This window comes from Aspergillus aculeatus (genome assembly GCF_001890905.1).
Source record: "Aspergillus aculeatus ATCC 16872 unplaced genomic scaffold ASPACscaffold_11, whole genome shotgun sequence".
NCBI classification, from domain to species: Eukaryota; Fungi; Ascomycota; class Eurotiomycetes; order Eurotiales; family Aspergillaceae; genus Aspergillus; species Aspergillus aculeatus.
The window spans coordinates 1228470-1242166 of record NW_017962986.1 but is presented as its reverse complement, the minus strand read 5'-3'; the positions used below and the strand labels follow the sequence as shown (position 1 = coordinate 1242166).

The window sequence follows — 13697 nt, the reverse complement described above, 5'->3', positions numbered from 1 at the left end:
AAGCTATTTCTTAACTTCACATTCTCTTTTGTCGGATGAGAGGGAATAGGATTACGTGTCAGCTAGACCTAAAGAAAACAATCTCGAGTCAGCTCCGTGGCTTACTAATCCCAGCATACTATCTCAAACCAATTACGATAGGTGCTGAGAAAAATAAGTGGATATTAAAGTTTTCACAGGTGATATTGCGCGGACATCGCGCGACCGGGGTGATCCTTAAAACACACTCACTCTAACTCACCCCCGGTCGCGCGACCGAAAAGCGGCCTCACCCGCTAGCTCACCCGAGCGGCACCCACCCGCCTTCTGGCCGCGTTCAAGCCACACGCCGGGAGGTTAGTAGTTGGGTGGGTGACCACCAGCGAATCCCTTCTGTTGTATGTAGGTGCTCACCCGTCTCTTTTTGACCCAGTGGGTAAGGCGTCATCGCCGCCTTATCTTCACCCCTATTCACCTCTCTTCAGTTCGTTCAGGGCGCGACCTCTCTAAACTGTACTCATTCCTCCCGCAGCAGACGTGGCCTCGTAGCACAGCCCCGTTGCCAAGAATTACCCCTCATTCAGACGTTGATCTCGCCTACTTTTTCTGTACTAGTCACAGCAACTTTTGGACTCCCGCAATGTACAAAGCGACGATTAGTTAATTCCACCCTAGTCTTCAGCGACCTGCCCGGCTATTTAATCTCTCCACCTACGCAAGCTAATCATGTACCTCAACTACAGGCACTGCAGTAGGGCGACGCTCGTCCCCATTCCCTTCAGCCCACCTTCCCGACCCGGAGATCAAGGCTGCGGCATTTCGTAAGAAGCGTGAGAGTTCACCCAAGCAAAGGACGGTAGAAACGCCCAGAAAGAGGAAGACAGTAAGTACTGCAGGGCGCAGGTACAACGGCGTGGTGTCATCGCCTGCACTACCACAGTAGGCGAGCAGTGACAGTCTACTTTGGCCAACCTGTCGATTTATTTCAAGTTGTTTTTGTATCACATTGAACAATCATAAATTTTGTCTGCGTTCGTTGGAAAATGCTTATTACTGAGCTTTACGCTCCTTGCCCGTCGATTCTGAGCGACCGTTGATCAACCGGGAATCCATCAGAATCAATGGTGCAAACAACCACTTGTCAAGTATTTGAGTAGCACGATATGTATAATCAGCTTCTGGCCTATCTGATTCTTTCTCTTCTGACACTTCGGCTGTGGATGCCCAAGTGTGGGCAGCCTACCTGCCGAGTTCGCTGTTCGTTTGAGCGTGGATGGGTGGGTAGGTGTGATGCCTAGTGCTTTTGTGCGATTCCGAGTAGAAAAGAGAGCAAAGGTGGATAGTAATCCGAAAAAGGATTATAGTTTGAGGTGCTCTACGGCGCTCTATCCCTGTGATTGGAAATGACTAGGTAGGGCAGTCACGTCACAACGAGTGATAATGTGTGGTGTTGCGTAGGTATTGTTTGCAGGGATTGTACCCATCATATTACTTATACGGAGATTTCAATGTTAGGAAATATAGATAAGATGAAGACTGCATATTCGCAACGAGAAAAGAATTGAGGTGCTGCATTTTATTTTATCGTGCTCATTCAACAATGCTTCCTTGGAGACACCTGGTTGTACAAGTCATGTATAAGCCAGATAGCATTTAGCCGGCTGATTGTAATTTTCAGAAGCGCATGGCCTCGAAACTATGAGAATAACCACCCAAAAAATCGAAAGAATCACATCCTTATTTTACAAGGGAAGGCAGGCGGAGGGGTCTATTGGAATAAGAGGATTGATCGTTAACTTCGTTCGGAGACACAACATTAAGACAAGGAAGAAGTAGACAACTTTCCAGGTGTTTCTGATTGACGGTGCGAGTGTAGGAAAGCATTAGGAAAGACTAGCATTCATCCAGAATCGATGACATGTGAAATTGGGCGTATCGTGACATTACGTGCCTCCGTTCATAGCATAATGTGTTTGAATGAAAATTAGGCATAATAAAACTGTTCCGAAGAGCTGATCTTTGTCCGCATACCACGTGCCAAAGTTGCTAGTCACAGAAATATTGAGTTGCCCGTTCTATGAAGCGCCCGTAAGAGCTTCAAACTGAGTAAGGTAACTGCGTTCGATATATCACATCCAGAAACACCCAGTAAAAGTTTGCGTAAGCCGTACTGCCCTGACAATTGGCTGTAGAGATAGTGGATCCCTGCATATCGCCAAGGCGAAGGGCCAGCATCATTATTACTGTGTGTTTAGCAGGCCTTTCACTTTCTCTCCCGCGACCGTCTTCTCATTGATAAGGCATATTCATTTCGTAATAGTTTCTTTCTTGACGCTATGTAGGAATCTCGCATGCTGAAAATTTTTGATCAAGGCGGCTGGCACACTCGCAATTCGGGACCATGCAAACAACCGGCAAAGCCAAGTCCTCTCACGCAAGAGTCATGCCGTAAGCATTGACTCTCCCGCAGCCCCTGTGATCCGTTAACGCAACGTGCATCTCGGAGTGGGTCTTGCTCTAGGACGGAGACCCGCCCAAGATCTGCAATTCCTGCCGCCGCGGAGCTTGCGGTGTAGCTCGCCTGCCTATCCCTTCGACTAATAGGTCACGTTCTACTGAAATGGTGACAGTCCTGATCAGAATAGGCTCATCGTATTGAGGAAAGGGAAATCAATATAGTCTAGTAATTTTGTCCTGCTTTTCATAGATCAAGGGAGAAAAAGCAAGTTAACAGTGTCTGGTTTTGTCGTATCGCGTGCGCGGTCATGACAGCAGAATCCAGCCACCTACAAATCCAAATTAGTGTCGAATTTTAGAGACAATCTTCTGGCATTCAGACAATCCCGCCACTAAATCCTAGAGCGTCCTAGCTTAAGTCGGGTTTTGTAATAGGTATAGGAACGGAGGCGTTAGTGGAATAAACCAGAAGCTAACAGTTCTGTCCCATCAGGAAGCGAAGGGGCAGTACAGTAGATCTCGAAATTGGCTTGACCAACAAACACATATCTTTTGGTTCTCGGTCTTACTGCCAGAACGCTAGTGACATTACTTTCTTAAGCGGCCCGCATTAAAGCTGGAGGACTGTATAAGACATGTTCGAATCAGTACACCGGTCTTACCTGAGGCATTACCTATACCATATACAATACTTCGGTCATAATTAATAAAAATAAGTAACTCAACTATAGTCAAGCATTACACTAGAAATCCATAAAAAAATAGTAGTAGTTGAACAAACCAGACAAACTCTAAAACGACTATAGTCTCTGACTATCGGGATTAATACTTATCACATATTAGTTAGATAATATTAGTTAAACAGCTATACAAACTAATTCCTTCAGTACTAATATGTGATATCTGGACATCTGCCTTTCAAACAGTTAGTCCATTATACCTCATTATATAGCATAACAGCTTAATTACTCTAAATTAAATATTCCTAAATTTCTTCGGCCGCGTCTTAGAACTGTTTAAGACTTATTTAATATAGTTACAATATCAGTCTTATTTCTGTTAAATATTATATATCTGCGCAGCCAAAAATATAATACAATTACACACTCGCCACGCCGAAGTATAAGCCTAGATTGCCAGAGCTCAAATTTCGCTAAGCCATAATAATAAAAGTTATGTAAAAATAAATATTAAACAAACTGTTGACAAGCGACTTTATATTATTCCCAATATCTATTTAACAAAATAAAAGTTCTTTTAAACTAAACTTAATACCTTCCGCGAATTCCAGGAACACATTAGTAAATATCTTATAACACACAGTATACCTATCTTCTCTAATAACAGATTAGATAGGTTGAAAGACTGCGTTCAACTTCCGGAGAAAAAATATTATTATTTATAGAATATTTGTTTTTTTATTTAATTAACATAAAATCTTAAGCCAAGAAGCTTCTCCAAATACTTTTCTTCGTATAATCTAGGTATGTTAATGGCGTGGTTGACTGGCATCGGCCTGCAATTAATATAATATAAAATCTTATCCAAAAAGTCGATGCTCTTTATTACAGAATCTGATATTATTATTTTTTCTACAATACTTAAATCAGTAATTTTTCTGTATAATAATTCGCGGAAACACAAGCTTATATTATTACAGCTTTCAGTAAGTTTATAACGCAAAATATTATAATAAACTGATCTATCATTCTTACAAATTTTATTTGAGAATATTTCCAAAAATAAAAAACTAGATCTTAGTTCACAGAGCACTTGTTTCAGACGACTGGTTAAGTAAGCCAGGTCACTAAGAGAATCAGTTTTCTAAAAATAACATTAAGATAGTCATACTAACCAGCTTTTTTGGACTGTACCTAAAAAGTCTCGAAGTTAAATTATAAAAAAAAATTATTATTAAATAGTCTAAACTCACAACAGACTTACTGTACTTTAACACTTGTATTTAAATTTTGATATCCAGTTATTCTCAGACCAGTCGTTGGCACATTTGCGATAAGACTTTATAATTTCTAGTAGCAGTAATTGGCGAAAACAGCTTATGCTAGGATTAAAATTTACAGTATAGCTTAAATAAAACGCGTTTACTCGTTTAAACTTTATATCTTTCTACTAAATTACGCTTGTCGGAAACTGTCGTTCCACGTGTTGACCACGAATTGTTACGGGACGGATGGATTGTGCTAATCGAAACGTGCCTTAGAACAAGAGAAATAGCTGAAGAGCTATTTCGTCTGTTCGTACGAAATTTCTTTATGTGTGCTAAGCTAGCGCTAGTTTAGTATGTAGCGTGCGATGCCTCAGGCACCAACTGGTGTCTGAAGCTGAGCTCTATATCAGGGCCTTGGTCCCATAACAGTAATACCTGTAGCAGAAATAATATATTTAAAAAATTCAACTTATTGCTGAAAAAAAGAGTATTTAGATAATTTAGTATATAGATTAGCTTATCATAGTCGTATCAATACTTTTTTAATATATTTAGTATATTTATATTTTATTATTAAAAAAATAAAATAATTGTCTAGATACGCAATGCAAACGACATTAAGAATATTATGCAATACAGAATATATATAGTTTTAGAAAAAAACAGATGTATTAAGCAAGCTAAATAGTATTATTATATACTTAAAATAACTATAATATATACAAAACGCAGTCTTTTATTCGTTTCTCTTCTTAATACGGATGCGATAATAGGCGTTCTGAATATCGATTTTACTAAAATATTTATATCCGGCTAATCAATTAAGGATTTCAGAGATTAAAAATAATAGATATTAATTCTTTATTATAACTTTATTAAGTCCACAGTAATCCACGCATAGCCGCAAACTTTTATTCTTTTTAAGTATGAAGAGAATAGGGGCCCCTGCAGAGCTTTTAGATAGGCGTATTCTTTTATTAGCAGTATTTTCGTTAATATAATCTTTAAGTACTAAGAGTTCTTTCTCTAAAAAAGGATAAATAGGTCTAAACGGGGGTGATTCGCCTTCGAAAAGATCGATAGTATAATTCTTATTGTAGTATTTAAAAAAATATTAGATTAATTAGATAAAAAATATCGGCAAATTTGACCAGCTCTGACGAAATAGAATTGTTTAGACAGTGTTCTGATCTCTTATTGTTATCTGAAAGCTATAGTTTTTTTAGGGCTTTAATAATAGTATAAACACAAGCGCTATTCCGGCAGGCCTTAGTAAATTCCCGAGGACTTAATTTTTAGATTTAATCAAATTCAAACTACCATTATTTACTTTATAAAAACAAATAAATTTTGTAGTCGAGCAGAGTAGTTATTAAAAGCAATATTAAAACGTTTTAGATAATAGTAATATATAATCTAATAAAACACTGTTATACTCCTCTCGAATCAGTAACGTCTAAAGAAATATTTTATATCCCATAGCTAATAACAGAAATATAGTTAATAACTTTAAATCTTAATAAAGATTTTAGTAATTTTAAAAAAAAGTATTATTATATAAATTTAATACTAACCAGATCACATGCCGTATAACTATTAATATCTGTATAGATTTCTCTAATGTAGAATATTTATATTGGCATCGACATCTTATCGGCTCTTTCTACTTTATAATACAGGGCCGAGGCAAAAAAGTTAGCCTCAGCCCTTTCTATTTTTTTGTATTGGTTTTTCTAGCTTGCAACTCTTAAATTCGGGCTGATTTTTTTTTAAAAAATTTGATTAGCAAGATATTTAATACTATTATATAAAAAGCACCGCAGTAGTTTTCTGGTCGGCTTAAAATAATCAGACTTAGAATCAGAAAGTTAAGTATTCTTATAGAATCATAGCCGTTTCTGAGACGTGTTGGATCTATCAGATCCCCATTTATATTTTTGTTTTTATATATATAGGTTTTAATAATAAATAATAAAAGATACCATCTTGTCTCGTTTCTCAGATAGTTGGTATACATATTCTTTAACATAGCAGCTGAAATCAGAAAGTAATTTTATAAAAAAAATATAGCTGCGTTTCTTTTCAGTAGATTTAAGAAAATATTATTTTAAAGTATTAAGATAAGCGTGAAATTCACGAGAATCTCAATTGTTTCGCTGCCGAGCTCACTCTAACTGGCTTATTATATCAGATTCGAAAATAACAGCATTTCGGATAAGAAAGAGTATCTATTAAATAAAAACAGACTACAAATAGCTAACGTTTTTTTTTATTCTGGTAGTAATTTTTTAAAATAACGGTACTATCTCTGCCGGCAGATCGCACTTATATAGCTTACAGTCTTAAGAATCTTACAATAATTATTATAAAACTTAGATAACATCTTCTAAAAGTTATAATCTAGATTATAAAACTACTCCTGACGTTTTTGAATATTAAAGAAAAATTCAAATTACGGGATATCTTTGATTTTAATATTTATTTTGAATTTACTTAAAAAAAAGTTTTTCGTTGCCGAGTCGATAGCAATTCGATCTTGTTATATTAAATTTCTCGTTGTAACTCGACAACTTGTTTTTGCAGCTGTTAATAATCTTATAATCGACTAATAGTATCTCTAACTGTGGTAAGATCCTTTACCAAAGAATTTGATAGCGAAGATAATAAACTATCAGTAATAGAAAAAGTTTCTAATTCTGAACCGCTATCTAAACATAATAATTACAGTGACATACTGTATTCTATAGGTAACTGAGGAGAAAGAATTAGAATTATAAAAAAAAAAGATCAGTTAAATATAGAATAGTAGCAGTCTATTCATTTCAAGACTAATCCTTGCTTTCCGATGGTCTAGCAAGATCCTAGGGGTTAAATATTAAGAAATCAGAAGTCATTGACGTCAAGACCACACGCAGAGGGTACGGAGGTAATCCACCTCCAATCCTCCATGTTCTCGCAAGTTACCCATGACAATGTTTAGCTTTTTTAATTTTTCTGATATTAATAATATTTTTATTTTTATAGAATTGTTCTCGATCCGGAGTTTAAATTTAAATAAATAATCTATTAAGACTTTAAAAGAAATTATTTTTATAAAAATATTTAAATAATTATTATTGTTATAGATAACCTGCGAGAACATGGCGGATTAAAGATAGTCTACCTCCGTATCTTCTACACAGAGGTCTTAACGTTAATGACTTTTGGTTTCTCAGTACTTAAACCCTAGGACCCTGCTAGACCCTCGGGATAGTAAGGATTAGTCTTGAAGATTAATAGACTGCTGCTATTCTATACGTAACTGACCCATTCTCCCTTTACAACAGTGTTTTGATATATTTTTTAATATCTTTAGCTCGAACTGGATATATGTATATAATAGAAATAATATAGTTTTTTTAAGAGTCATGATGTCAATGGCGCTATTCCCCACCATGTATCTAAACCCCAGAACCTTGCCAGACCTCCGGAATGGCAAGGATTGATCTTGAGAATTTGGACTGCTACTATCCTATACCGAACCAACCTCTTTTCCTTAACACAGATTCATTCCTGCCCTGTCTCAATAGGATACAAAGCCATCACATAGAACACAATCGAATATGTATCCTACAATTTCTGGTAATACAAGAATCTATATTATCATTATTTGTCCCTTCAGAACAAGAATCGAGGCATAGGTATTGATGGGCAAAATCCCGTTTCCGAAACGCAGAGCTGGTCGAGATTACTGAAAGGCTTCGCTTATTGTGTTTCAGAGAGAGAATACCATTATCTTAATTGAAACGACACTGAATCAGAAAAAATTAGAGTTTAGAGTACAAACTCTTTGTTTTCCTGACTTGTAAGACCTGATTCATGCATTAGTCACTTTTAGCACACATAGCACACTTAGTATAAATAGAGGGGTAGCAATCTAGATTTGATCTCAGTGGATATGAACCCCTGACAGTACATTGTAACCTGAAGAAACATGTGATCGTTCGTGTAGTGACCTCTGCTGCTGTGCAGATATCGAACCCATCGAGAACAACGGCTTCTCGCCCCTCTTTGCTCGCCAGTAGTTCGTTGACCATTTCAACTCTACACATCCCTGCAGCGTCCACTGCCACTTTCTCTTAAACCCTTCTGTGACCTCCCAATTCCTCGGATCAGCAGGCTCGCCCCAGATGAGTAACCCGAAAGGCCCCGTAGAGGTACCATCCCAGAAACCCATGATGTCGGTGCACAATTCCTCGTCATCCCAGTCATTCCCCGCCTGTAGCAAGTTATCTCGCATGATCGGACAAGGAAATAAATCAAGCCAGGTGTGGTGGATGCTGCGACGCTGGAGGCTCGTCGGTATAAGCCTTGCAGGGATGACCGCATCTTCTTTGAAGCATCCTCCTGGCTGTGCCATTACGAACGGGGAGATTGAGTCGTCCTGCATCCACTCCCACGTGATCCCCAACACCACCATGTTGTGGACAAACGCGCGATGTACATTGATTCTCGTTAAAGAAAGCAGATGATCCGCACAGGGCGAATTGAGCCAATAACTGTGGTGAAAACGGGCGACCTCGTGCAACAAGATCGCTTTCTTGTGGACGTCGAGTAACTTGAGCCACTGAGTGCTGACCTTTCCAGCCCACGACGACATATATCGAGATAGTTCAGCATTGCTGATGCCTGTTCTAGAATCGACGCTCTTAGATAAGCTGTAATACGGTTTACTAATACCAGCAGCGGAGCTCCTCGGGATCAGTGCATGGTTCACATCTTTGTCCGATACTAAGTCTTGCACAGTCGCTGGCGCTGTAGACTTTGATGCTATGGGACGGGGTGACTGCCTCGGCTGATGTTTTGCTTGCACAGGGCGCCATTGCCCATTGGGATAGATGAGACCTTTTTGAAGCCTCTTTTTGAATCCTGCTCATTGGGACATCTTGAGTATATGCATTTTGCTGGTGCAGTAGATCTCAGGCTCGGAGGGACTTACGATAAGCTCTCTGATTTATTCTATTCTGCAATCTTCTCCGCTCCTTAGCATCTGATACTCCGCGCCAATCATCTGCTGGGAGGTTCTTGGGTGTAAGCATCTTGTGGCCCAAATCTGGTAAGCTTGTGTGCTGATGGACTTGGGGGCGCACGAAAGAGGGCCAGCTGCTCCTAATAATTCTGACAGCATGCGCATAGGATCTATTTCCGTGGATAAATCCGATCGTTGCAGAAAATACTCGTGGAATGGACCCTCGTTAGGTCGAGTGTCGCGTGCGCCCCACATTTCGCGCTAATTGCTGACCGCTATTATTTTGGCGTCGCCACATATAACTTCTGGGTCCACACCCAGTCCACCAGGATCTGGTCTTAAGGATACATGAAAGCTGAATATTGAACTTTCAACCTCGCAATTTTCCGTAAGCATCTTGTCACTCTTCCGAATCAAAATCTCGTGGATTGATTACCGAGTTAGACAGTATAGCAATTCTGCCAAGAACCCCGGCAGAATTACCGCCATAACTGGAGTTCGCCTAGTACATTACATGTTTCATTACTATGGATGAAACTCCAACCGTTGCCAACGGATTTATCGCTCTTAGCGGAAGTTGAAGATATGATGTCATACAAATGACGGAACTTGGCATGATAAGTGCGTTGCATCCAGGTCGAGGAAAATTACGATTACGTAACGAACCAAAGAGAAAGCTTATCCATGTTAACCTGTTTTCTATGCTTTCTCGCAAATCAAATAGAAGAATGATGTATGAGTGCGTCACAAATGATAAGTATTTGACCAGCACACAGATGTCTCAAGTGTGTGTGTGTGTGTGTGTGTGTGTGTGTGTGTGTGTGTGTGTGTGTGTGTGTGTGTATTCATACGCCGACCTCTCGCCTTAGGCGATATGCAGGTGCCTACTATCTCTGGTCTCTATGTACATCCATTTCTTCCTGACCATTGCTTTCCGGACGAACTTTGAGCCTCGTCAAGGCCTATCGGGGCCAGAGCCTGGGGTTGTGTTCTGCGGCCCTCATGGCGCGCGACTTCGGAATCCCTGTGACGCCTCCGCAAAGTCTACTGTGTACACAGTAGAACAGGAGGGAATCCGCAGACATCCGCATGGGGGCTTGTGGACACCCACAAGCAATAACATAATCGGTAAGCGAGTGGGCCGCGCAAGCCAGTGTGCTTCCTGTGTATTGCATATAAAAGAGCCTACGTTCAGATCCTTATTACTCAACAATGTTGTCATTTAGAAGCCTAAAATTATACATAAAGTAAAAGTTAAGAATAATCGACTTCTATTTTATATTATGTAGAAGTAGAATAGCTCAAAATTATCAAATACCAAGTAACTTTAAATACCTAAGATTACAGTGTATATTATAATACTTGTATAAATAAAGTCTTGAAGATATTAAATCTTAGTATATCTATATAAAAAGTATATATAAGTGTAATATATTACTATCATAAAGTTTAAAGTTGGTAAAGTTATAAGTTTTCAAAGTATGCTTTTGTATATGTGATATACAGGGAGCCCACTTGCTTGCGCGGCCCACTCGCTTACCGATTACGTTACTCCAGGTCTGTCAGCAGCTTGCATTAACGCCGATATTACCGTTGATTCTCTCCCTCCCAACCATATGTTCAAAGTTTCCAAGGTTCACCTAGCCTGACGTAGAAGGCACTATGAATATAAGAGGCGTATCCTAGCCACTGATTTTGTTCCCAGTCTATAAACACATCTGGAATTGCAAGATTATCGGCTATTAATTGATAACCTGATACTACAAGATTCATTCTCTCAAATAATGTCTTCAAACGATTCGACTCCGTCCCCCCTGGGTCGTTACCGGCAATTGGCGCCCACTGCTTCTGTCCGCGTGTCCCCCTTATGCCTTGGGGCAATGACTCTCGGGCGAGCGCACTCGGAACGTTACGGTGAAGTCTCCAAGGAAACCGCTTTTGAGATTCTCGATCACTTCTACGAAAATGGCGGGAATTTCATTGACACTGCGAATGTATATCGCGACGGAGAGTCCGAACAATGGTTGGGCGAATGGATGGCGGCTCGCGGGAATCGTGACGAGATTGTTCTGGCAACCAAATACTCCAACCTTTGTCAATTCGACCCAGCTCCCAAGATATCGACCAACACAGCAGGCAATGGAACCAAATCCATGCGACAGTCCCTTGAGGCATCCCTTCGTCGGCTACAAACCAGCTACGTTGATATTCTTTATGTCCATTACTGGGATTATGCCACGTCCATTGCAGAGTTGATGCATGGTTTGAATGACTTGGTCGTCGCCGGGAAAGTGCATTACCTGGGAATCTCAGATACCCCCGCGTGGATCGTCACCAAGGCAAATCAGTACGCGCGCGATCACGGTCTGCGTCCTTTCGTGGTTTACCAGGGCATGTGGAATGCAGCTATGCGGGATTTCGAACGCGATATTCTGCCAATGTGCTTAGAGGAAGGCATGGCTCTTTGTCCTTATGGCACCTTAAACCAGGGTCGGTTTCAGACCGAGGCAGGTTTTCGAGAACGAGAGAAGCACAACCCGGGTCGCAACTTTATTCCGACCTCGGATCGCGATAAGCAAGTCTCGAAGGTCTTGGAGCAGGTTGCTTGTTCGCGGGGTGTGGATATCCCCCAGATCGCCCTCTCCTACATAATTCACAAGGCACCTTACGTCTTCCCGATTGTAGGAGCTCGGAAGGTCGATCACCTACAGGGAAGCATCAATGGTCTAAGGGTCCAGCTGTCTGAGCAGGAGGTTGAGCACATCGAATCTGCTTACGAATTCGATCACGGATTTCCTCATACCTTCCTTAGCGGTACCATGTTTGATCATTCTCGGCCCCGAACAGCCTATCATGCGAAGGATGTGAGTATGAATGCACAATTTGGACCTATGGACTGGGTCGACTCTCCTAGGCCTATTGGAATACTGGGAAGTGCGGAATCTCGTTAGGTGTGTCCTTGGAAGATCGCGATTGAGATACTTTGTGTCGAGGAATAACTACGATTGCCTGATTTAAGAACATCAAGCTGCTATTACTTCAATATCTCAGATGAAATCAAGTACTATATTTTTGTATCACAAGCACTAAGACTAGAACAAGGAAGTTTATGGAAATAAACTTCCTTGTTCTAGTCTTCCATAAACTTCCTTGTTCTAGTCTTAGTTCATCGATTTTTCTTAGCTCAGACCTTTCGGACCTTGTGGTCATTCTACATAGTAAAGAGTCTGTTAGGACACTCCAGAGCGAGCCTAGTGTGCCAAGCATACTATATTTACAAAAGTCGCTCCCTGGTGAGGGTCTTCATTTCTGTACTAGCTTCCCGCCTTTTTAATTGCCGGTGAAGTGATGAGGCTATTTTTCGCGATCATCCTCTTCTCTGGAGATGAATTCAGTTTTGACTACTGCCATCTGGCCATCTAACAATTTGCGCTCCACAGCAACTTAGTTCCAAGTTCGCCCTTATGCTCAAATATTGTGTATAACGTTTGGTTTCCAGGAGCGCTTATTCTTTTGCCAAGGTTGAACACACCCAAGTAAAAGACTCACTATTCTAGCCTTGGTTTCATTTAATGGAATTATATACTAAGGGAAAGCACTTATATTATATAATGTTATCTTATTGGGTGACTCGGGAGAAAGCTCTAAAATAGCAAACATCACATATCAACGAGAAAAGGTGAATAATCATCTCTTTTCAGCATGCTAGATGCGAGATGACCTCTTATATCTCCAAAGCTCATTTTGACAAGGAGTACTTTTCTGAAATGTGCTTATCATCACATTTGTTGTAGCAAACAAAGAAATGCGTGATCCTTGTTGAGTTTCACAGAATTTGTATGAGCAATTTCAGACCCGGTCGAGCATCGTCACATTTGGTTTTGTCTTTATAAGTAGGAGAAATATTTATTTAAGAATTAACATTCAATACCTGAGACACTTTTTTTTTCTTATATTTACATATAAGCCTGCAAGGACAACTTTGCTGGAAGGATCTTGTCATAGATAACCTGCGGAAACATGGCAGATTGAAGGTGGCTTACTCCCGTATTCTCTATATAAAGATCTTAATGTTAATAACTTTTGGTTTTTTAATACTTAATTCCTAGGGCCTCCTTAAATCTTTAGAATAGAAAGAATTAGTTTTAAAATTAATAAACTGCTACTATTCTATTGTCATAGATAACCTGTGAGAACATGGCGGATTAAAGGTGGTCTATCTTTATGTCTTGTATATAGAGATCTTAATATTAATAACTTTTAGTTTTTTGATACTTAAATCCTAGGGTTCTGTTAGATTTTTAG

The 13697-nt window shown here is 39.7% G+C and overlaps 2 protein-coding genes across 2 annotated transcripts; one reads left to right on the top strand and one right to left on the bottom strand.

Annotated features, from left to right (window-relative positions):
• Positions 1-8312: 8312 nt before the first annotated feature.
• Positions 8313-9566, bottom strand: ASPACDRAFT_1889724 (uncharacterized protein; the record flags this gene model as incomplete). Its single annotated transcript, XM_020198543.1, has 2 exons — positions 9363-9566; positions 8313-9292 (listed from the first exon to the last, which is right to left on the bottom strand). The coding sequence occupies exons 1-2, from the start codon at positions 9460-9462 to the stop codon at positions 8313-8315; spliced, it is 1080 nt and encodes a 359-aa protein (XP_020054916.1). The 5' UTR covers positions 9463-9566.
• A 1540-nt stretch (positions 9567-11106) lies between these two features.
• Positions 11107-12477, top strand: ASPACDRAFT_122437 (uncharacterized protein). The gene has a single exon (XM_020196539.1). It carries the CDS (start codon positions 11177-11179, stop codon positions 12341-12343), a length of 1167 nt encoding a protein of 388 aa, XP_020054915.1. The 5' UTR covers positions 11107-11176; the 3' UTR covers positions 12344-12477.
• Positions 12478-13697: the final 1220 nt, after the last annotated feature.